Source organism: Frieseomelitta varia, unplaced genomic scaffold (genome assembly GCF_011392965.1).
Source record: "Frieseomelitta varia isolate USP_RPSP 00005682 unplaced genomic scaffold, Fvar_1.2 scaffold_909, whole genome shotgun sequence".
NCBI classification, from domain to species: domain Eukaryota; kingdom Metazoa; phylum Arthropoda; class Insecta; order Hymenoptera; family Apidae; genus Frieseomelitta; species Frieseomelitta varia.
This window is the reverse complement of record NW_025110711.1, coordinates 661440-685335: the sequence shown is the minus strand read 5'-3', so window position 1 is coordinate 685335 and position 23896 is coordinate 661440. Positions and strand designations below refer to the sequence as shown.

At 39.8% G+C, this 23896-nt stretch overlaps 1 protein-coding gene across 1 annotated transcript in view; it reads right to left on the bottom strand.

The window, feature by feature from the left end:
• Positions 1 to 1244: 1244 nt before the first annotated feature.
• Positions 1245 to 23896, bottom strand: part of LOC122537455 (nesprin-1-like) — a 32442-nt gene continuing 9790 nt past the window's right edge. Inside the window, exons 6-13 of the mRNA XM_043670621.1 lie at positions 17807 to 18109; positions 13255 to 13512; positions 6435 to 9170; positions 5877 to 6061; positions 4996 to 5502; positions 4445 to 4688; positions 3713 to 3768; positions 1245 to 3059 (exon numbers count right to left, since the gene is read on the bottom strand). Coding sequence (XP_043526556.1) covers positions 2840 to 3059; positions 3713 to 3768; positions 4445 to 4688; positions 4996 to 5502; positions 5877 to 6061; positions 6435 to 9170; positions 13255 to 13512; positions 17807 to 18109 — 4509 coding nt within the window. The 3' untranslated portion in view covers positions 1245 to 2839. The remainder of the gene's footprint in view (positions 3060 to 3712; positions 3769 to 4444; positions 4689 to 4995; positions 5503 to 5876; positions 6062 to 6434; positions 9171 to 13254; positions 13513 to 17806; positions 18110 to 23896) is intronic.

Below are 23896 nucleotides of genomic sequence, written 5' to 3'. Positions count from 1 at the left end.
ACTTTAAGCGAGTCTACACGCGCAAATGGAAACAAATAAACACATCGATTGTTTAATCTATGAGACGAATAAATACTCGATTCTCGAATTAAAACCGCCGCGCGAACGTGTAACTGAACTTAATTTGAAAAAAATTTTTTTTAAATAAATGAAATAAAAAATAAAATTAAATTAAAAAGAATAAAACGAAAAATTTTTTAAAATAAATAAAATAAAAAATAAAATTAAATAAAAATTAAATGAAAAATTTTTTTAAAATAAATAAAATAAATAAAATAAAAATCTTCCGAACATAATGAAAAATAAATGAATCCTTCAGTTGCGTATTTCGCTCGTTATTGGAGAGAAAAAAAAAAAAAAAAAAAAAAAGAAAAAAGTTAACATAAAATATCGCGAGACGTATGTACGTGCCATGTCTTGAGTATAATGAACCTCGTAGGTAGTACGCGAGGCTTAAATGGAATATGTATTCCGTTTATGCTTCTCTTAACAGCGCTTTCTCAGGCGCCACTGATAAAGTTTATTGTGGCGTCAGCGAGACTCGTGCTTTCTTTCAATCGTGATAATTGCATCCGGAAGATCACTGTTAATTACCGCGACGCTTTCATACGAATTAGACATAAATCCATGCGACGGATGCACGCGATTGGGTATATTTGCTGTATTACTTAGACTCGTTGGTGATTCAAGGTGATTCAGGTAGTGATTAGAGTATCAATATATATGTATGTATGTATACATGTTACAAGTATCGGGCAATTATTCACGAAGCACAAATCGTACGAATTTGTTGCTTTTTACGAGAATAAATTAAACAACGTAATGTAAAAATTCTTTACACGAAGAAAATAAAAAGTTTTCATCGTTGTTGTTTCCTCTGGAATTATTCATTTCGAATAAGCAATCGATGTTTACATCGTCTTTATCTGTGGACAATGGGATCCTTATGGTATTTACAGAGAATTCTTTGCAAGTTCGCGATGTTTTCGTTTCGATAGACTTTTAATTCATGTTAATTTGATGCACTCATCTGGCGAAGATAAAAATGTTAGATGCTCGGTTTTTTTTTTTTTTTTAATCGATCCATGCCACTGTATGACTTTCCTAGTCAGCTTTGTTCGCCAATGTATAGAATTGTAGAACGTACAGTGTTAGTAATATAGAATTCTTTCTATCGCGTTGAAAACAAGTGAACACAATCGGGAGGAAAATCGTGTTCGTAAGAGAAGAAGGGAATGAACAAATTCTGTATAGGTTTCAATTTATTATAATTATATTACATCGACAGATGTACACCGCCTTTCAGAAAGCTCTGTCCTTATAAAAATACATAACAAAGCTCGGTCGCGCAGCAAGCAAGATATCGATAAATTAGGAAGCGAAACTAGCGGGCCGTTAAATACAGTCGTTCTCGTATTTTTGTACCTCGAATAATGAACTCGTGATCCTTTTGTGCGTATCCAAAAGTGTGTCGTTCTCGTTCGAAAACAGGATTAAAAAAAAAAAGAAAAAAATAAGAGACAATACACCCCGTTCGAGGTGTCGTCGATAACTTCGTCATGCGATTTCGATTATTATGCGATACACGTCTTCTCTGTGTCTTCTCTTTTTTCCTTTTCTTCGTCACGTTCCTGTTTTTTTTTTTTTTTTTTGTTTTATGTTCCTTATGTTATTTCCTTCCAAGGAGTCGTGGAAAGAAAAAAAAATGGAGAGAAGAACAATTCAAAATCACCTCGATAATAATGTGATAGTAATAATGTACTCGTATTATAATTAATTATTATGCGTATTCTCTCTATGTCGTTCGAAACTAGCACCAATGACTATCGCGGTCTATCGCGATCACGCTCTGAAAATGATCGGTCAGTGGACGTTTCGTTCTCGATCTCGCGAAATCGAGCCTCGCTCTTACCCTTATTCACCCTCGAGTTTATAAATGCAACGTATAAAAAATAAAGTCGAACAGGTATGTTGTATGTAATATCACGCTCTATCATGGAACATATTCGTGTTAAGTAAGTAGTACTTCCAACGGATATCATCGATATCCAAACATGTTAAATAGCATTCAAACGCAACGTATTTATACCTCGATGTATGGCCTGTACAATTTGTTCAGAAACGAAGAGATAGAAATCAAGTTTAAAAAAAAAGAAGAAAGAGAAAGAAAAAGAATTAGAATTCGCTGTTAAAGTTCAACTACAAAAACGTCCAATTATATTACAAATTTTATACAAACGTAGATCTATACAAATTCGTACCATCTAAATACCCGAATACAACGAATAAACGAAAGGAAATCATCGAATTTCTCATTAGGAGCAAGTAAAAAAAGGTCCATTTCATGGTTCGTTCAATGTTTGAACAGAATCTGGTTGCTCGTACTGTGTCTGAACTTTAGTCTTTCATTGGGACGTGTGGCCAGATTAACGACGCCATGCCACTTTAATCCGGCAAGATTAGTCTATTACGTGTAAAATCATCGTCTACAGAAGGATGTATCTTTTTCTTCTTCTTTTCTTTTCTTTTCTTTTCTTTTATCTCGTCGAGACAGTTGAACGTCTTAGTTCTATCCAAAGTTGTTCGACCATCTCGAGTCGAAAGTTCTAACTGCGAGGATTCGTACGAAAAAGAACGGATGTTTTGCCGATCTTTCTCATCGTACGATTGCGTCGACGGAGAATTACCGTGCGACAGACTAGTTAAGTAGGTACGTGCGTACGCAGATCGCGCGCGATCTCGCGTTTCCGCTTGCCGCGACTTCTCTGGATATTTCGGTTGAACGTTCTTCTGGGCCCTACGAAATCGGCGCGAGATCCGAGACTGGGTTTTCTTATCGTTAAATCGGCGGCGGCCCGTTCGGATAGACGACCATTGGCGTGAAGCTTCTGGCGAGGTTGTTCGACAGCATGCAGTTGTAGTCTTCTTCGGCGGATGGTACCAACGAGGCGACGCCGAGGAATAACAGCATTAGCGCCTGAATCGGCAACGAGACTCGCAACACTCGGCCCAGGAAACGGTATCCCCGAGACAATACCGTGAGCTCGCCATCGTCACCACTGAAACACATATATTTCACGGTTGTTATGCGATTTCTGTTATTAGGTATCGTGGCTTTTAGGAGAGAAATTAAAGATCCATATTCTTAGTACACGTGTGCATTATACTGTGTCTTTCAGAGAAATTTAGAGCTTTGACTGTATTTAAATACACGTGAACATGTAAGTATAATAGAAATATACAGATAATATATTATAAAAATTATATATAATAGATACTAATATTATATATAATAGGCAATATATTATAAAAATTATACAGACTAAAATTCGAATTACTATGTATGTGTTTACATACACGCGAAACAGCGACCTTCTAGTTTCTATCGTGGGTTTGGAAAATGGTACTTTATTTAGAGAATGTATAGGTATCGTTCGTGGCTGGAAAGCTGCCTGGCAGAAGAAATGTACATTTCATTAATTTACAGTACAATCTTAAGGTCGTGACGAACTCACTTATAAATTTGTTTTACATATTAATCGGAGAGTGTAAGTCATCTTTCCAACCATATCTGCCTGAGCTTACGTTCTCCAACAATTCTGCTCGATATCGAAAATATGGTTTTACGCGCGTTCGTACATAGAAATGCATAGAAATCGCAGAATTGGAGAACGCAGCTTGGAACTTGAAACAGAAAATGAAGAAAACATACTTTGTGCCAGGTGCGTCGTGGGGCTGAACGGTTCCGGAGGCAGCTTCGTCGAGTAGCTACAATACAGTAAAAGAGAAAACACAAACAATAAGGTACTGTGCGTGTGAATGCTACTGCGACGAGGCACGGAAATAATAAAATTCCAGCCAGAAAGAAATTCTGTCGACTCTCGACGATATTCAAATTAGAAATTAAAAGTTAGATTTAGGATGCTCGTTTTAATTTGTCTTGTACATCTTACACGATAATTAACCATCCATTAACAATCTTCATCAAGGTAAAATGAAGTACGTATCCTAAAATTATTCTAAAAATAAAAAGGAAATCTGAAATCGTGTCGAATCCTCTCGTCAAAAGATACGAAAAACACGGTCAATAAAAGTATTTTTGTACTTTTGTATATTATACAGACGGTACACGAAACAGTTTCAAACGGTTCTGTCATTTCGCATTCGATATTCGTTGAATCTTTATTGCAGTCCGTGCCTCGTGTTTCAAGTGTCGATCAACGTGATCCTACGACGTAAGTGCACATAGATCTACACTGAAGCCTAACATTTAAAAAGCGAGTTTCAGCAAGTCGAGCCACAGAGCATCGACGGTCCCTGGAAACTTTCTGAAGAAGCTACTTCGTTCTTACGAAAATTAAATATCGAGAATCTTCTATGCTAGAACTTTGTTCCGTTTCGAGTATTTCGTCGAGTATGTGAAACAGATGCTTTCGAAGCTTACATCGTGAGAAAGGGAAGCAAGGGAGGAACTGGTGGCAGCGAGTCCAATATCTCGTGGGTCCATCCCTAACGCTGCCCCTAATTTCAAGGCGTATATTCCAGTCAGCCGACGAAGTGACAGTAACCTGAGTCGCAATTCCTGTAGGCGTGACCTGGTCTCGCCTTTTTCGTCCAGTAATTGATTGGCCGACTCTTGAAGCGACAAAACTCGGGGCTCGCATCGCTCCAAATCACTCCTCAGTTCCCTAAAAAGAAAAACAGACATCAGTTTTTCCACGAATGAAACACGTGAAATGATTAAATTTGTAAAACGCCAAGGATTTATGCTTATTAAAAAATATAAAATATAATTATTAAAAAATATAAAATATAATAAAATTATAGTATATAATAAAATTATATAATATAAAATATAATAAAATATAAAATATAATTATTAAAAAATATAAAATTTCCAAAGAAAAATTATTCGCCATTTTTTAATTTATCTATTATCTTTACACTGTGCATTATATTTATCTTTCATCCAAAACATTCTCGAAACATAGATACCTGAATTTATTGTACTTGGCGGTCATAATCTCCGGCGACTCGGTCAAGTCGACCGGTTCGCTGGCTCGTATGCTAACTTCCGTTTTCTCCAGCCAGGCAAGCAATTCCTCAATGATACGATGGAACTGCTGGTTCGACATCAGCGCAATTTGCAGCTGTCCCTGCCAGTGTGCAGCCACATTGCACACCTTGTCCCACCTGGTGTTGGCGACGGTCAATCTGTCTCTGAGCTGCATCGCCCGGCACAGATCCTCCGTGTGGTCGGCCAGGTGAGCGCCGACGGTGTTCAAACTGACTAGAATACTTTTGTGACTGTCTAGATCGAGCGCGAATTCCCTGTGATCTTGTATAACGTCTTCCAACTCTTCTATGTTGCTTGGTGGTGAATGTTGCTCGCTTTGGGTGCCTTCGGCGAATTCCAGCCATTTCTCTAGCCTCCAGAGATCGTTCTCCAGCTGAGCCCAATTACGACGCGAGCACACGGGACAGGTTAATCTGCCAGTGTCGCTGCAATATATAAAATTTCATGTTTCTCTTTGTTATATATATATATATATATATATATATATATATATATATATTTTTTATTTCAAACGAAACTTTTGGAATGTGAATTTTTGCGGCGTGTTAATGGTCAGAGTTTGCCACGGGAAAAACAGGTATGGAATGAGCGGAGATCGTTAACGACTGTTAATGAGAAATTGGAGCGAAAGGGGAGCACTCGGTGACCGCAGGGGAAGGTGTAAACGGAGTTAGGTGACCTGAGCGCGAAAAAATTTCTGATTTAACGTTGACTCAGTGATTTTCGTTGAGCAGATAAAATAATGTGTAACGACAGTACGTCATTGGATAATTATACTTTTTAAAATAGAAGGCCTTACCTGAGTTCTCTGATCTGTTGTTCCCGCGTTCTTGCTAAGATTAGAAGATTTTCATATCTGTTCGTCAACGCCGCCACCTCGTTAGCCTTGGCAGCCTGCGCGCTTAATTTTCCATCCTCTATGAGCAAACTATGCAAGTGACGAACCAGCTCGATCGACGATTGACAGCTTCCGATTAGTTTACTCTGTTCAATAAAAGACGTTTTGAACTTGCGAGTATTCAATCAGAAAAATCTCTAAATCTATTATTTACTTTTTTATTTATTGTAATTGTATTTTGTGCATTGTACAGGCTATAATGTTCAAGTTGATTCTGATAGTTAATTAAAAGATGTTTCAAATAAAAATGAAGTGTAGAATATATCTTTCATAAAAAAAAAAAAAAAAACTGGAGTCACTTTATATCTTTTGAATGGTAATAATTTTATATTGACTAATGTCCAATATATTTTTCAACGAACATTCATTTGAAATGCTTTATAATCATTGAAAAATATTTATTATACTATTTGTCGAGACATTATTTTCTAACAATACGACATTCTTAGTCAAACTCACGATATTCTTAGCAGTGGCGTTCAGCCCAGGACCAGCGACAGGATCCGGTGTAATTGCTATTTCAAGCGTGTCCAGAGCGTCGTTACACTCGATCAGAGCAGCCTCCAACTCCATCAGATACGCGTCGCTCGACGTCATTCTCAACAACTTGGGCAACGTGTCCACTTGAACGGCGCTGTCCTGTTCGAACTTCAACGTCTCCACCTGCACGGCCTCGTCAATCTCCAGCTTCTCCTGTCCCTCGATTTCCGCTCTCAACGAGGCAACTCTCTTCTTGATGTCCTTCCATAAAAGCTGATACTCGTCCACCAACTCTTGGATAGTCGCCACGTCATCCGGATGACATTCCTGCATAACCTTCAACGCCAACTCGTCGGCTTTTTGCAACGTGAGGTTCTGCGTGCGAAGCTCTTCCTCGATCTCGTTCAACTGTTGCAGCCGTCGACGCGACGAGGACTTCTGTTCGAGCGTGGACAAATGTTGCGTGGTGGTCAGTCGAACGTCGACTTGCGTCAATCCGACAACCGCAGCGCCGTGCACCGTGATGAAGTCCCGGTAATTCTTCTGTCCCTGTTGCAGCGCCAGTAGAACGGCGTTCGCTCTAGGTTTCAACGTTTGCCATTTATCGATAAGCCGCCGTGTCTCGCTGATAAGCGACTTCAGGTTATCTGGCTCCAGGCCTGTCCTAGCTAAACGACCAAAGTTCTGCTCGATTATCTTCATCGCCGGCTCGTGCACCTCTATATCGTCGAGAATGCTTCTGGCTTTCTCGATGGTTCTCTTCGACTCCTCCTTGGAAAGCTCGTCTAGGCTGTTCTCCAGTTCCGATAGAGCCTCGTCGGTCTCCCCGAGCCAGCCTCCGTGCTCCGACCTGATCCTCCCCAATTCCTGAAGGATCTTCCACGCGAGGATGATCTTCCCTTTCCTCTCGGCCGATTTCACGCAGGTTGCTGTCCACCTACGCTCCAACCCTTCCATCCCGTTCTTAATGGCGTCCGTGTTGAAGGAAGCTTTCCAGGCGTCGCAGTCGCTTAAGAGAATCTCGCAGAGATTCAACACCTCGCCGATGTTACCGCTCTCTGCCTCGATGGTCTTCTGAAGGTGTTCGTGATCCTCGAGTTTCTTGTCGATGCAGCTCTGAGCGATCTCCTCGATCACAAACGTCTCCGACAGCTGGCTCTCCACGCTGGCCAGCCAGACCCTCAGCTCGTTTATCCTCTTCTCCAAATTGTTCATGGTTCTCATGAGATCGACCAATTTACTGGCTCTGGATTTGCCCGTAGCCAGCAACCGTTCCCATCTCTCGTTCACCTCGTCCAAGGTTCGTTGCAGCCTCTCGCTCTCGTCTTCCTCGGCCACCTCTATCAGATCTTGACCGGTATTCTGTATCCACAACAGTTCCGGCTGTTTCAACGCGATATCCGCCTGCAGATCACACTCCAGTCTCTTCAATGTCTCTTCAGGTTCGTTCGGCGCCATCGAGTCGCAATCTTGAATACGGGTCTCGGTCTCGTCTATCCACGTGAGCAACCTGGCCGACCTGTCCTTCCAACGATCATAAAGATCGCAACGCTCGTCCAACCTGCAAATAAGCAACGCTGCCTGGTGCTCGAGGTCCCCGTGCTGCAACCGAAGAAGCGCCCGCTGTTGATTCAACGATTTCATGTCGATGGGACTCAGACACTCCCTCAGTTGCTCCGTGATCACGCTCAGCGACTCCAACTCCGTGCTCATGCCAGCCAATCTGTTTTGCAGCTGTTGAATCGATTCCAGCTGTTGCTTCGTCTTCGACAAGCTGGCAGGTCTCGCGCGGAACACCCTGCTCAGTGTCTGGCTCATCTCGTAGAACGTCGACGTGATGTCCTTTGTCTGTTCTTCGTACTCTGCGTACAACTTCTGTATTCTCGGGATGTAGTCTCGCCAGATCTCCAGGCTGGAGCTCAGGTTGGCTATTCTCTGAGCGTGAGCCGCCAGCTCCATGCGGATGGACATGGCCAGCGTCTGGTCGCAGTTGACCAGCAAGGTCTCCTGTTGCTCCTGCAGAGACTCCAGTTGAGCTTTGCCCTGTTCTATCTTGTCCAGCAGCGCCTGTATCCTCTGAAGGACTTCGTCCAGCCTTTGCAACTGGATGAATCGAAGATGCAGCTGCCCTCGTTCTCTTTCTACCTCCTTCAGCCAGGATAACAGTTTACTCTGGTCCGACTTGTACCTGTCCCACGCGGCCAATCTGTCGCGCACCGCCGCGTGTCTCTCCATGATCGTGGCCAGCGTTTCATTGTGGAGATTCGTCAGGATGTTGAACTGCTCCGTCGTCGACAAGTTGCTGCCCTCTTCCGCTCGAACGGTGAGTATGAGATTCTGTTGGTCGGTCAAGAGGTTCCGATGAACCTCGCAGAGATTCCGATGTTTCGACAGGCCATTGTAGTCGCCGGATACATCGTTGGACAGGAAGTCCTGCACGTCGGCCAGATACTCCTGCCAGAGTTTCAAGGCAGTCGCGCCGTCCTGGGTTTTGACTAGATGAGCCGACAAACGATGATATTGCTGGAAGGTTTCTCTAAAGACGTTCTGCCATCGTTGCAGCACCTCCACTACCGACAGCTCCTGCGTCGACACCTCCAGCGTGCGTTCTTTGATCGACTGCAACTGTGGCTCTGTGCACGTTAGCGCGAGAAGATGATTACGAAGGAGCTTCAGCTGTTCCTTTGACTCGCCTTGGTTCACCGAGGTCAGGCTCTACGGAAAGAGGATAGATTTCGTTAACTTCCTTCTTGTCAGAATCAGAATATATCCAGAATGTAAACATATTATTGATTAATTAAATTCTAAAAAATTCTCAGTTTTATAGATTTTCTTAGTTATAGAATTTTTAGTTATATAGATCGGATATACGATAAGGAAAAATTTTAAGAACGTGTCACTTTCAAGCTGCACGAGACGTTACAGAGAGTTAACCATTCACGAGCCTCTTATCTCAAACAAAAGACAGCTACTCTACGAGAGAGTGAATCCACTTTTCCGATACGTGCAACTTCCGCGGACTTCAGCGAAAGAAGAATCTTCCCTGATATAAGACGAAGTCGCTCCCCGTCTTATCTCGAGTGCGCTTCACTCGGTCGCTCGCTCGCCATTTTCCGATATCCTTTTGCCCCCGAAGCTTGAAAAGCGTTGGTCGAGAAACGTCCTTGGGAATTTCCATCGACAAACGACTGCGAATCATCGTCGAGGGCCTATCCCAGCGGCGAACGTTCGATCGGAAACACGATGCGCAATATCGAAGTCGCACATTCCTTCGTAAAGTTTCGAGTCGAGAGAGGGTGCACGGCCGGATTCAGCTGTTGCGGATTTCGTGACTGATGTAATTGCCAGCCCGGGCTCAAGCCCTTCGGCCTTGACACAACAAAGTGTTTCGGAACTACCGCGATTAAAATATAAACGCGCGTGCGAGGTGTATAATGATCGAGGCCTGTGCCAAGCACCCGATAGCACGCCGGAAACTGACGGACGCGTACACAACGATATACACGTTTGACGCAGCCGGATGGAATCACCTTGACAGACGAGCCGCAGTCGCGCAGGTTCGTGGATTCCTTTCGAGGATTAAAAGAATTCCAAGTCAGTTTGGAAATTATTCACGACGGCTCTCTTTCACGCGAGAAATCTCGTAGACTCGTTAGTTTCATTGCCACCCTTAGAAAGCCAAGTCCGAAGCTCAGTCAGTCCGACGACTAGCAGCTAAATAAATTCCACGCTCAATTCGTTAATCAATTTTCGTTTGCACTAGTTACATATGTATACACAAGGTGGGTCACAGCACATATTACCATCTAGATTTACGTCATTATTATTACGGCTAGCGAAAAATGTTTTTCGGATGAAGTTGAATAGTTTCGAGAGGGGCACATTTTTTGATGATACTAGTTTTCTTGTAGGTGAACGTGCAGAGGACGTATGAAGGTCATTAACGTTTTTTTTAAATGGAATCATATATATTTTTTACTGCATCAGTCGATGCACCTTGATATTAACCCATTTATGTTAAAAAATCATTAGTTTAAGGGATATTTTAATTTTAACTTTATAAGATTACCGTATGAAAGACATGGAAGACGAAGGATAGTATTCTTATATTTATACTGTCTTTGTCTTTCACGCATAGATTTTACAAAATTAAAATTAAAATATCTCCTAAACTAATGATTTCTTAACATAAGTAGGTTGATATTTTTTTTTTTGTAAAGAATATCAAGGTGCATCGACTGATGGAATAAAAAATATATAATGATATATATTTCGCTACGCGTAATAATAATGACGTAAATCTAGATGGCAATATGTAGTAACCCACCCTGTATATCTGTTTCCTAATTGCCATCTTTGTTAAAGTTAACTGTCATTTTTAAACTGACGAACAAACAATTTTCAATTAATTCGTTTAACCGCTTGCCACGCACGTCAACAATTTTTTGTTCCAAAATTGTAATATCTTCTCAGTATATTTAAGAGAAACAAAATTATTATTTAATAATAAATTTATTACTTCTCAATAATTTCTAGCCAATGATATCATAGAGTTCAAAGAAGAAAACGACGAATTATTACATACGGTTTGGTCACTCGTTATGGTCCGCAATCGGTTGCCAGCGCAAGTGGTTAATCCGAAACAATTCGAGACATAGAGCAGAATCTCTGGGCCAAGGTTCTTCCGTTCGTTTGAAGATTCTCTTTCTCTATTAGGTTAGCCTTGCGCGATAATAAAAATAGCCAACGGTAGATATTTTGTAACCAGCGTGATCTCGAGCCACTCGAAACATCGACTGCCGTAAAATGCGACGTCAGAGAATTTAAGAAAAAGAAAAATCGACATTCGTAATCTTCCTTTTCAATGGTTCGGTGTTTTACCACGTGGCAAATAGTTTTACCGCGCGTGGGAGAAAATAGAATTTACAGGGCTTCATACGCGCCATGGTAGATCCCAAGAGCCTCCAGACGAATCTTCGAACATCAGAATAAGAAGATGTACACGCCGTTCTTCAACGGAGTGTAAGTCTTACTACTTTAGGACCCTCCGTTTCTCAGAAACGCGTCGTATGGAATTCAAATAGCGCGAGACGAGACGAGCTGAGCCGAGCTATTTCGCGTTCTGCGCGATTCATTGATCCCGAGTTCACTATTTTCGGATTCACTAATTCATCGTTCGCTGTTCGATCATCGGCTTCACTTTTAAATTGTTTTAAATTTTATAATTCAACCTTACTCTCATTTCAGGAAGTATCACGAATCTATAATATTCCGAGAAGAGAGACGTTTTTTCAACCAAAAACTTTAATCGAGAAATTGTGTATAATAAAGAACTTTCTTGTAGTTTATTCGAAGTTGATAAAAGTGAAAAAGCGGATCTGAAAGAATAATTAAATATTATAATTATTCAAATTTAAATTAATTGCTACAAATCGCAAAATTCTATGGATCTTTTAAATTTAAAATTCTGCCAGATAAACTGGCAATCTTTATTTTAACATTCTTCTTGAAGATTCGAGAAATTGATTTTTCGATCCCAAACTTTACGATGGTGATTGGAAAGAGAGAGAAAAAAAAAGAAAAGGTCCAGAGGTTAAAAGCGAAATGTTTGTATACTTCATTTTCCGATACGAGGGTCAAATCGATTTCTGTTCGAATTCTAATATTGTACCGAACAGTGACCTCAGTTGAGGAAGAGTAGTTATGTCACCACCAGCGTTTAAATTAATTAAATTTAAATAAACACGTGCGATTCGCCCGCCATACGCTAAGCAGACGTGCAACACGTTTTACACAGATAACCATAGCACGAGCCCAAAATATTTACGAAACTCGGTTACCGTTTGAATCCTCCAAAAAACGCGCTTTCCACCGCACAATCTAGATTTATAGTTTAATTTATATTTATTCGTTTGTTTAGATCTGTTTTGCAGATGCGTTTGAAGCGTCCGATACTTCATGAATTATTTAACAGAGGTATATAATAATGCTTGCTCTAATCTGTCATCGTTACACCATTTATAGTTACGCAGCAGCAAATATTAAAATGTACCAGAGAAGTCTCATTTATCTATAGTTTCTTGAAAGATAAAATTAATATAATATTTGAAAAAAAATTCGTATAATATTAAAAATAAATTCATCTAACAAAATTCGTGTAATATTAAAGTCTATAAAAGTTCATGTAATTAGAATTCGTATAATAAGAACAAACTTTTTCAATTTTATCTATTTACTAATTTTGTATTCAATGGATTTTCACACTTTAATTCACATTTAGTTGAAACAAGTGGTTTAATTGAAAATTAATTAACACGTCGTTGCAATAAATAAAATTCGTCGATCGACTACCCGATCATTTGGACGCAACAATTTCTTGATTTATAGATATCTGATTTCTAATACGTCGGATCATCTCTATTAATAACAAATTGTACCACGTTTATACCAACAGACGATCTAAAATCGTCCTTAACTGAAATCAATGCATCTCCATCGATATTTAATTTTATAATTACACAAGCTGCCAGTTAAATGACCTGGTTAACAGGTCAAGGCATTTTCCATGCAAAGGGAAGCTTACAAATTTCCCTCGGGAAATCGCCGTATATTGTAAAATTAAAACACTCGTCATACTCTATCGATCGCGTTATGTAATCAAAGCGAGATCTTCCATTTTGAAGATTGCCAAGTGAAAGAAAGGAATAGAGAGCGCAGAATAGTTCAGTTAGAGAGCAGGAAGTTCATATCTGTGGGAAAAAAAATAAACAATTTACGAAATGGTTACGTAATTACTTGCCTGTTGGACCGAGTCCAGGAAATTTTTCGTCTGACATAAATCGCCACGTGCGAGCTCCTGGTTGAGGGCACGGGCATCAGCGGCATCCGCGAGGCACGACAACGTTTCACGAATGTCCTCCAGACGTTGACCGAGTGCCTCCACTTCGCAGTGCAACGGTCCACTAGCGTCCAGACCGACGTTCGACGCGATCTGAGCCACCAGCCCCTGAAGCTCCGCCAACCTCTCCTTGTGCTCCGCCATCGTCTCCTCGCAAATCTGTCAGAAAGCGAAATACATTTCTCAATTTAACAGCATTCTCAAGATCTTACGACAGACAGATCAGCAAAAGATCATTAATTAAAGTCAAGGTTTTCCCCCCCGGAGGTTATCGACCTCTTTTTATCTGCCAACGGGAAGATTTCGCGACGTTTGTTCAATGTTATCGGTGAGATATCGTGAGATAGCTGTGTTTGTTCTGTGCATTTTTTGAAAAATTTAGAAAAACCAAAAATCCACGTGCAATTAAACTATGGTGAAAAATTGTCGATATTTTATGCTGTTGTAACAGCGTGAAAAGTAATCATACAGCGATCAATTTGATTTTATTTTAAAGCGTGAAACCTGTAACTTCAACAGTCCCAAGTTTGTGTTTTCACATTGTGAAATTGTCACAGAATGAGAAAATAAGAATGCTTTTATTCTCGGAAATTATCAAAATTCAAAGATCTTTAAAAACATTGAAAAATCTTTTTCATGGCAATATTTCTACGGTAAATCAATCAGATTTTGAAAATTTTAAAGTCTCTTTTTTACAACCTTCCCTTAAAGTTTACTATATGATTCTTTTTCCGCTGTAAACTTTAGATAATGAAACGACAAAAATACAAAAAACAAGTTATCAAGAGAAAATTTCAATCTTCAAGAATAACAACTTTTTCAATATTTAGAATTTTCCTCGCATACCCAAATCAAGCAGCGTAACATCTCACGTTTGACATTCACAATCAATGCGTAGTCACAGTGATTTTTGGTATAAATCATCAAACGTATGAACAGTAAAAAAAAGAATTGTGAATAGTCGATGCTCTTGTTCTAATTGGAAATAATTTTTCATACTTTTCACGTGGTAGAAAGAAACGTTCAAAACAAATTGACACTTTCGTAATTGCTTTGTCAAAGCTCGACTTGTTACTCGGAGTTAACAGTAATTAGTAATTAGTAATACGGCGATTGAAGCGTTTCAGTTTCGAGCTGTTATCAGAGTTTCGTGGTTGGGGCAGGATTCCAGAAATTCTTGTTAAATACGCGTCAAAGATAGGGGAGTTGACTCCGCGCGCCACAAATAGGCGTGTGTGTTATTGTTTGAAAAATGGAGCCGGAGGTGGCCGACTCTTTTTTGAAATTCGAAATAATTTACGGCAGCCGTGAATTGTCTACATATGTAGACAAATAAGCAGATATCACGATACGTGAATGACATTGGCGATACGAAATGAAGCGATACGAACGAATAAATGAGAATGAGAGAGGAGAAAAGCATCGTAGAAGAATGAGAGATGCGTGAAACAGTAGGAGGTTTCGATCGAACCTCTCTCGCGTTCGCAATGAAAATTGCGCTCAGTTTCGTTTGTTACCTTTCTAAAATCGTGCGAAATTATGGAAACACATTTTATTTACGCGTCATTCGCGTCTAGACCGTCAAGTAAGAGTAACGGTACACGATCACTCCGCGATAAGAACCATACAACTGCATCTTCTGATAAGAAGCAGTCGTTCGCGCTACGAACGTCGAATGCAAACTACAATTTACTAGATTAGTGCACGGTGTCATGCACAAAGACTCTGCAGAAATTCTATTCCAGTTCGTTGCATCACACGTGCGACGGATTACACAGTTCCAACACAAAATTATCCCACGCCTCGAACGTCATGTATCGGTATAGAGTACAGACTGTATAATATCATCGAATCACGCTGAGCTTAAGTATAAATTCGAATGTTACGCCTGTTAAAACAACGCACCATCACCATCGTCAAAATTTCTGTGTACGTAACAAAAATTAACACACCATCACCAAGATAAGTTTCTCTCATCAAACAAGAACAACTAAATCCTACGTGTAAACTCAATTAACACACAGTCACTAATTGTAAGTAAATTCTGATCAAACAAGAGCGACTAAAAGTACTGTAAACAAATTCGAGTAGACGTTTAACAGAAAATTAATAATACACTTTGTCGTCGAGTAAATTCCAATCGAACGGAGGATACGACGACTGAAACGAACGTGTAAGATAAATTTAATTAATAAAAATCACCCTTGTCACTACGTGAATTCTGCGTGAACATGGTTGCGAGAAGAGGTAAAAAAAAAAAAAAAGAAAAAGAAAATCGATAACCCGCACAGATTCATAGACGAGAAAAGGACGGGACGCGCCTTTGGCGATAACCGAGCGCACCGGATATACGTATATCGCAGAATCCCGGTTCAGCCTGTACCTTTATCTCCTCGGGCGTGCACATGCTTCTTAATTTAGGTCACTGTTCATCGTTCCTATTTTTCACAGCGCGTCACGTACGGTCCACCAGTGAGGGAACGGGCCGACGTGTAGACGAAACAGCGAATCGGGCACGTGTCCGTCGCGACATCGGCTGTACGCTTCGAATTTTCGATTAACCGGAAACTGGCCACGGTCCTCGGCCGTCGTGGTCATTCGGACGCGCATAATCGCCCGTTTACTGGTTACGCTCGCCGAGACATGTTTACGAGCGACGATGTACACGTTTATCGGTCGATCGCTCGAAGAAATGTACAATGATAATAATATATACACACGAAGAAACGCGAAGACGAATAAGGGGAATACACAGTCGACGATTACAGAATGTATATATATGTATATATGTGTGTGTACGTGTGCGTGACTTGTTACAAGAGCAGAGAAACAAGCGTCTCGACGCTCTGGACCAGACTGGCGTCCTCGTCTCTTCGGGGATCGATGCGCATAACCCGAGACTCGAGTGGGGAGGGAGACTCTGTTGCCCCGTATTTCAACGACCTACCCTCGCAGCCACGTTTCGGCGCACTTGCGTAGGGTGAATCGTGCCTTCTACGTGCCGCACTAGGCGTGGTGGGGACGATGACACTACCCCGAGGCTCCCATTCAAGGGACGATGACGTTTCGGCCGCACCACCACTTTTACCTCAAGATTCACTTTGTCCATGGGCGGTGTACAGCCGTGTACAGCCGTGTTTTCACCGTATTGAAAGGATGACGACTCTGTCTACAGTGGGAAGATGCTTCTCCTTTTTCTATGATCTTGAATTAATGGTTTATTGATTTTGTATTTAACGAGAATGGACACTCGATTGGAGAGTAATAGGTAACAGATTTTATTTAGAGATGTTTCTTTCACGGTTAAAATATATGCGATTAAATATGCTAATGATTAATGATTGTTAAAAAAAAAAAAAAAAATGGAATGATAAATGAAAATATGGTATTTGAATGATTCTAAATTATGCTTGTTTCTTATTTAAATTCCACGTATCGTGATTAAGAAATGCATAAGAACTGAACGTAAATTAAATCTATTCGTTACATCGAACCTTTCTGCTTAATGTGTTTGTGTCCATTTAATGCCAAGAAATTAGTTAGAACGATGAGAAATGGCTGAGGATTCATTTAGGTATAGAAAAAAAAAAAAAGGAAAAGTGTAGAATAGATTTTCGATAACAGATAAATTTTCGTAGTTGCAAAATTCACAGCTTATCTACACCTCACAGATAGCCTTCGACAATGTGTACAAATGGTACCGTGTTTTGATAATGAACAATGTCATCGATGTACGGCACGATAACGTTAATAGCCGCTGCTGGCATAAATTGTCAAGGTTTTAAAGTAATAATAACATACAAAGTAAATTGAGAATCCTGCTGTTTAACTTACGAACGTTTAAAGAAAAAAGAAAGCCGTTCGAAGACGTCCAAACATTTGCTCGGCTTTGTCTCTTTATCTTTGTCTAACCTATTAGGTTACAACAAATATGCCTAATTTGACTACGTTTGATCAGCCTTCTCCTCGTAGTTACTTTCATTACCGTTTAAGATTCATCATTTGTCATTCAACATTCACCAATGAATCATACAGATGAGTCAATCTTTTTCGACAAATAATAGAATCTTCAATTTGGGAAACGTAGCAAAATTTCGGTGATATCCGTCTCAGTTACAAGTGAGTTACGCTTTCAAATTCAATGACACGTACCCTAAATATAGATTCACAGAAACTTTCCACTTCCATCCGCATATATTCTCTTTCCTTTTTCTCTCTTTTAATCTCTCTTTCAATTCGTTCCAATTCTTTTTTTTTGTTTTTTAATTTTTTAATTTTTACGATAACGCTGTGTTCCCTGTTGCTCACCTCGATAAAACTCGATGTATCGGTACGAAGCTCGAAAGAGTTTCGAGCCGTTATGCCGGCCGTATATAAACCGGCCAATCGATCGGCTAACCAACTAACTAACCAGGTGTGCAAATTTCGAGGATAAAGAGGTGTTCACGCGTACCTTGATGTGTTTGACGGCCTCTTCTGGCGGCAGGTTAGCAACGTTGTCCATCTGCGTGTCCACCCAGGCTTTCACCGCGGCGCTCGAGTCTTTGTACTGTTGCCACAGTCTGCACGCGTGCTGATACTTGGTGCAAAGGGCATCTAATTCGGCCCTGGTGTCCTCCCAGGCTTGTACGGCCTCATTTACCGCCGCTTCGACCTTCTCGCGGACCTCTGCAGCGCAACCCTCCCGCAGAGGTTCGGCAGCCTCTCGCAATTCGCCAATAAGAACTTCTCGCGCGCCCAAATCACCGCTCAGACCCTGCAACAAGACAAAATATCTCTGTTTCGTATGCACAAACGTTCTTTTGTCGCTCTTTTTTTCTTCCTTCGCCTCCTGATCTCGTCTCGAAGACAATTCGAACGTTGTCGAACGTATTTGGATCGTGAAAAGTCGATGGAAGATTTGGGAGAATTGTTCGGTAGAAACAATTCGACGGAAATTTAAAGAAACACAGCGAACAGCCGGTCATCGTGTGACATTCATTTTTCAATAAACAATGTCATGTTTATACTTCTTCGAAATAAATTCAGAAAGTTTAAATTCATGATGTGCAGACATAACTAGCGATGAAGCACACGCGTAGAAGCACGAAGCGAGAAATTAAAAATTTGTTAAGATTAACTTTCTCTCTGATCATTCGAGTAAAATATTTTAACAATTTTTAACAATTTTCAACAATTATCAAATTCGTTCGAACATCAATACGAATCGTGGTGTGAAAGAGGATGAAAAGAATTGGAAATATCTTCTTTCCCTGACAGATAATTTATCTTCTATTGGAGATCAATTTCCAGGATTGTTAGACCCTTATGTTCTCCGTTTGTGCGATACACATGGCAATTAAGCATATTTGGTTCGAGTTCGTTTAATCGGTACTGATCAAAGAAACGAACTCGCGTAGAAAGGCTTCTTTTATCGAGACTCCAAGGTTCAACGAAACTTTAATTAGCTTGGCACAAATGATTAACTGCTTCTTCATCGTTGAAGACTCTTATTATTTATTCTACTTAGCCTTTATTTTCAATTTCCATATGTTAACACGCCGGGAACGAAACGAGGATAACCGCATTCGACCAGTGATTTCATCGTATATGGATTCGCAATGCAAACGTTCTAACCGAGAGAAAATATACTTTGCACGCGTTTCATACATATTACTAATGAATAAAATTATCTGTGACGTACGTTCTGCGATATTTTACATCGATACGAGAAGGTTCAGCTTTATTCCTTTCGATCACGTGGAATCGCGAAGTCATTACATAACCTCACGAGCACAGGAAGAAAGAAAATCTTCGGATATTGTTCCATTGTTTTCTTGGAACGATTAATCGAACGATGTATTGCTCGGCGATCTCTCTCGATTAATTGCGACCGTCGTTGCTATTAATCCGAGAGGCCTTCAAACAGATTTCCTAATTCTCTTTGGTAGTTACCTGCGTTAGCATATTCTAGTCTCTTGTGCAAACAGTTGGAACATTACTCAACTTACTGCGTACGAAATATTCTGTTCTCTTTAATTAAAATATCCTATTACTTCGAAATTGAAGATTTTGTTTTTCTAATTTTTTTTTATTCTGTTTAAGTGTTTTTTAATACCGTAAATTCGAAAAGAAAGGAAAAGAAATCATTTAAATGGTATCATTGGGAATTGGACATTTTATATTGCTCAATTGGAATTTTTAATTCAACTTTATTACTAAAAACTCTATCCTAAAATGCAAAATAAAATTAAATACCTTACATTTTTTGTAATATAACACATACTATTATATTCATCTGTAGTCTTTAAGATATTACTTGAGGATCGATACGAATTCTTAGAAAATGAAGAAATGCTAGACAGGATATTTTCAGTTAATTCGATTGAAATTTCAACCTATTAGAAAATTCTCATTCCCCAGGCGCTCGTATTTCTCGAACGAATTCAACTGAGATACCGGGCGATATTCGCACGATCGTGGGATATTGTTGAAATCGTAGCAACAACTCGAGCACACTCTAATCAGCTATGTGTGCACTCGGTGTTACTCAAAGAATGCACATACCGGTTTCCCTTAAATACGTCCTATAAATAATTTTGAGTCACGAGACTAGAAGCTCGCTGCTCGAATTCGGTCAGAACGTGGTTGGACTAATTTTGCGTCGTGTACTCGAGTTCGTTCACCTGGCTGACGGTTTTCCGGTGAAACCTTTTGGCGGAAATCGAATTGCCGCCAGTGCGTTTCTAACGAAATCCCGTTTTACACCGCGGCGAGTCTTTTTCCACGACTTCGTTCGTACTGATTCTGTGATCTTTGTTAAAAATTCATTTCAAATTGACACTCGAAATTCTCGTAAGTTTTTTGTTTATTCAAGAACTGAGTGATGAGTCTTGACTGATGAGTAGAACGAAGGGAATTTATCTCAATTTAATGCTCGTAAAGTTTTACGACAGAATGTCTTCTCTTGGAATGGTTTTGACCCTAAATGGCATTAAATTCGCAGGTAGTAATTGTAACCGTAGTAATTGTAACCATAGTAATTGTAAAATTTAAATTATTTAACAACCCCGGTCGTTTACACTCTGAGCGAAATTTTACTCGTGAATTTCTTTCGAACAAATTTCTATTTATTGTTGGAAAAGATTTTACTTAAAAAATTGATGGTACAATATAGAGTAAAGATTTCATCATGTGACATAAGATTTTTTTCACATTCTTCGAAAGGCTAGACCATGAGTTATGCTTTGCATTTTAAATTCTCTGCAGATAGACATCAATAATAAACTAATAATAAACGAAAATTTTCAAAGTCAAATAATTTAGTTCTACAATTAAAGAGCCCAAGAACTGACATACATGTCTGTTTCTTATTACAAAATAAAGCGGAGAAGCTCTCGTAACGAGAAGCTAGTATCCCAAAACTTTTGTAACGCGCGATTAATTCGGATAATCGAGGCCCGCCTCGCGTCTATTTCAAGCCGGCGAGTGCCAGGCGACGTTGTTCACTTGTCAATTTTAAACAAAGCCGATCCGTTGATTTTTCACGAACCGAAAGTTACTAAAATGCACGCGGAGCCAGCGGTCGGAATAGTGGGCGCGGTATCGCGATAAATAACGGAACAGGAAGTTGCGACTCGCCTGGAGCTTCCGCCTTATATGATACAGTCACCAAGACTAAAATTCCACGAGTGTTCCATGACTCGTGTTATCAGCCGAGCGTTAAAAATAAGCCCAATTAAAAGAATTATTACACGAGAGGAACTATTGCATAAGTTGTGTTGAAACACGAAGAAAGTGTTTGATAAGAAATGAAACGAATATATATTCTATAAGAATCTTCATTCATGAAAAACTCTAATTTATAATATTTCTTTTTTTTTTTTGTCAAAAATCTTCTTTTGTGAAGCACACGTTCTCGACATACTTTTTTATCCTTTGGAGCAAGTATCTAGAAATTAATTAACGTGTAAATAATCAGCAAACAATGAATCGTATTACTGTAAAAATTTTCTGCACATCTGTGGAACTTTGCGTTAAAAATGAATAAAATATGTAGAAGTGTGTAGAAAGGTACAGAATTTAAATACAATATCTCTCAATCTAACAGTACTACTATTATACAGTCATTGCAAAGATATCCGCTTTTCTAATTAAAGAATTATAATAAAAGAGAAATATATCATATCTAAAACGATCAATCTGTATCAAACGCAAACAAAGATACGGATTGCACGCGGAACAATAACGAGGATAAAAATGCACTACTGCGCAAAGCCGCGCGTTGTCATCAGATTCCAATGCGCGGATTCATCGGTTGAAAATTTTGGAGAATGCAATTTGATAGATAAAAGGGAAATCGGTTGCTTCTCAGGCTAGATAAACCCGTCCTTTTCCACGTGGTATAGTTATTTACATACCGTATCGTTGCGTCATATACCCCGTCTGTCTCATCCATCGTACATAATTAGATCAATGGATTAGCGAGCATCTGCTACATACTCGTTTCCTTCATTTTTACTTTGGTGTGTATCGTGTTCATTGCTGTGCCACGGAAACATTATTCTGCTCTCCTCTTTCACATTAATATTGTCAGTGTGTACTTTAATTCAGCAATATTAAAGCGTAAAAGAAAATAGAGAAGGATTATTGAGTCGAGTTTTCTTGTTAAATATTTCTCCTCTCTTTGGTAAATATTTTCTCTCAGAAAATATTTCACGGTTATCCAGATTGTTTCAATTTGACAATTTTAGTGGGGAGAACTTTTTGCTTGGATTTATTACTTATTTCCTGAATTACTCTCTTTCATTCGTGATAACTAAACAATAACGTGCCATGTGAAATCGATGAACCGGCTCATGAAAATTGTAAATGAGAAATTACTCGCGATGACTCGATATTTGTCGTTTCATCAAGGACAAGTTTCACTTGGCCCGACTCGTTGCCGATTACGATTGTTACATTTACTCCGCCATAGATAGCCATGGCATTCTGATTTGACGCTCTTTAAACACGATTAATTATGAGTCTTTCCTTCAATTCAAACACGAAACTCACAAACCGCTCCTTTCATCGAAACTAAAAATGGCTATCTCGGACGCAGCTGTTGATTGTGTTTCTTTTAAAGTAAGACATCTGTTTTTGCATATTTGTATGTATACCTATGTCGACCTAACTCTAACTTGTTTATACAGAAGACTACGGGACATACGGGACATTGCGAAGAAACAAAACTTGACGACTTTGCTTTTATCATTCCATCGTTACTCTTATTTTTCTAAATGATTCAATGCTGAGAAATCCATCTCCGAGGAATCGAATAACCAAAAACAAAAAGGAAGAAGTGACCTGAGAAAGAAATTCAAAAATAATATTCAACCTCAAACGTTACACATTCTAACGTAACAATGAAACGAACTCTGCGTCGTCGAGCTTCGATTGTTGGAACGGATCTGCATTTATGAATATTCAGTGCTTACTTCCGATCAGCCAATTCGATGCGTCGAGCGCAAATACACCATCCATCTATCGATCGTTTCATCAATTTTTCACGGCGATCACGTTGCCGCATTTTCAATGTTTCTCAATCTCCCGTTTCACGAACGCCAACGAGATCGCGGTGCTCGACGTTTCAAGATTGTCATAACGAGGGAAATTTAATACGAAACGACGATGTACACTCGCGTGTGTCACTTATCACTGGACGAAGAGGCGAGATGGTTCAAATGCGCGCGCTCGACCCGTTCGCGGCGACGGGACTCATGTCACTGATACACGACCTCCGATAACACCGATCCGAGACTCGTACGCGCCTGCGCGCTACGCGAACCGCGCTGCTTCCCTCGCACGTGGCGAAGGTTATCGCTGAGGAAAGTGCGTCTTCCGGTGAGAGGACCGATCGATCAGCGATCTGCGTGCTGTACAAGAAGTGTGCATCCGCGCGCCAGTTTATTTTTATTCATACACTTTGAGACACACTTGGAATATGATTTGTAAAAGATTATGTCAATTTTTCCGATACTACTAATTCTTGCGTTACCTTACAACTGTTCATCACTTAAGACAGTTCGTGATTCATTGCATATTCTCTGAAATACACTTTATTTCCCCCTATTCTTTACTTTTATTATTAATTTTTGTTATCTTATTTTCAATTAATGAAAGTTGCCCCTTGAACGGACCGAGGCTTCCACTATCAGGTTCTCAGAATCCCATTAGTCTCCCGTTAGTTGTGAAGCTTATTTTGGAATGTATATTCGTCTATAGAGTTACGTACTAGCTCCTTCAATTGCGAACGATTGGAAGCGTCGAAGGCGTGCCAGTTCATTTTTATTCTACTTTGAAACGCACTTGGAATATAATTTGTAAAAAGATTATGTCAACTTTTCCGAACTCTTGCGTTACCTTCCAACTGTTTATCACTTAAGACAGTTCGTAATTCATTGTATATTCTCTGAAATACACTTTATTTCCCCCTATTCTTTACTTTTATTATTAATTTTTGTTGTCTTATTTTCAATTAATGAAAGTTGTCCCTTGAACGGACCGAGGCTTCCACTATCAG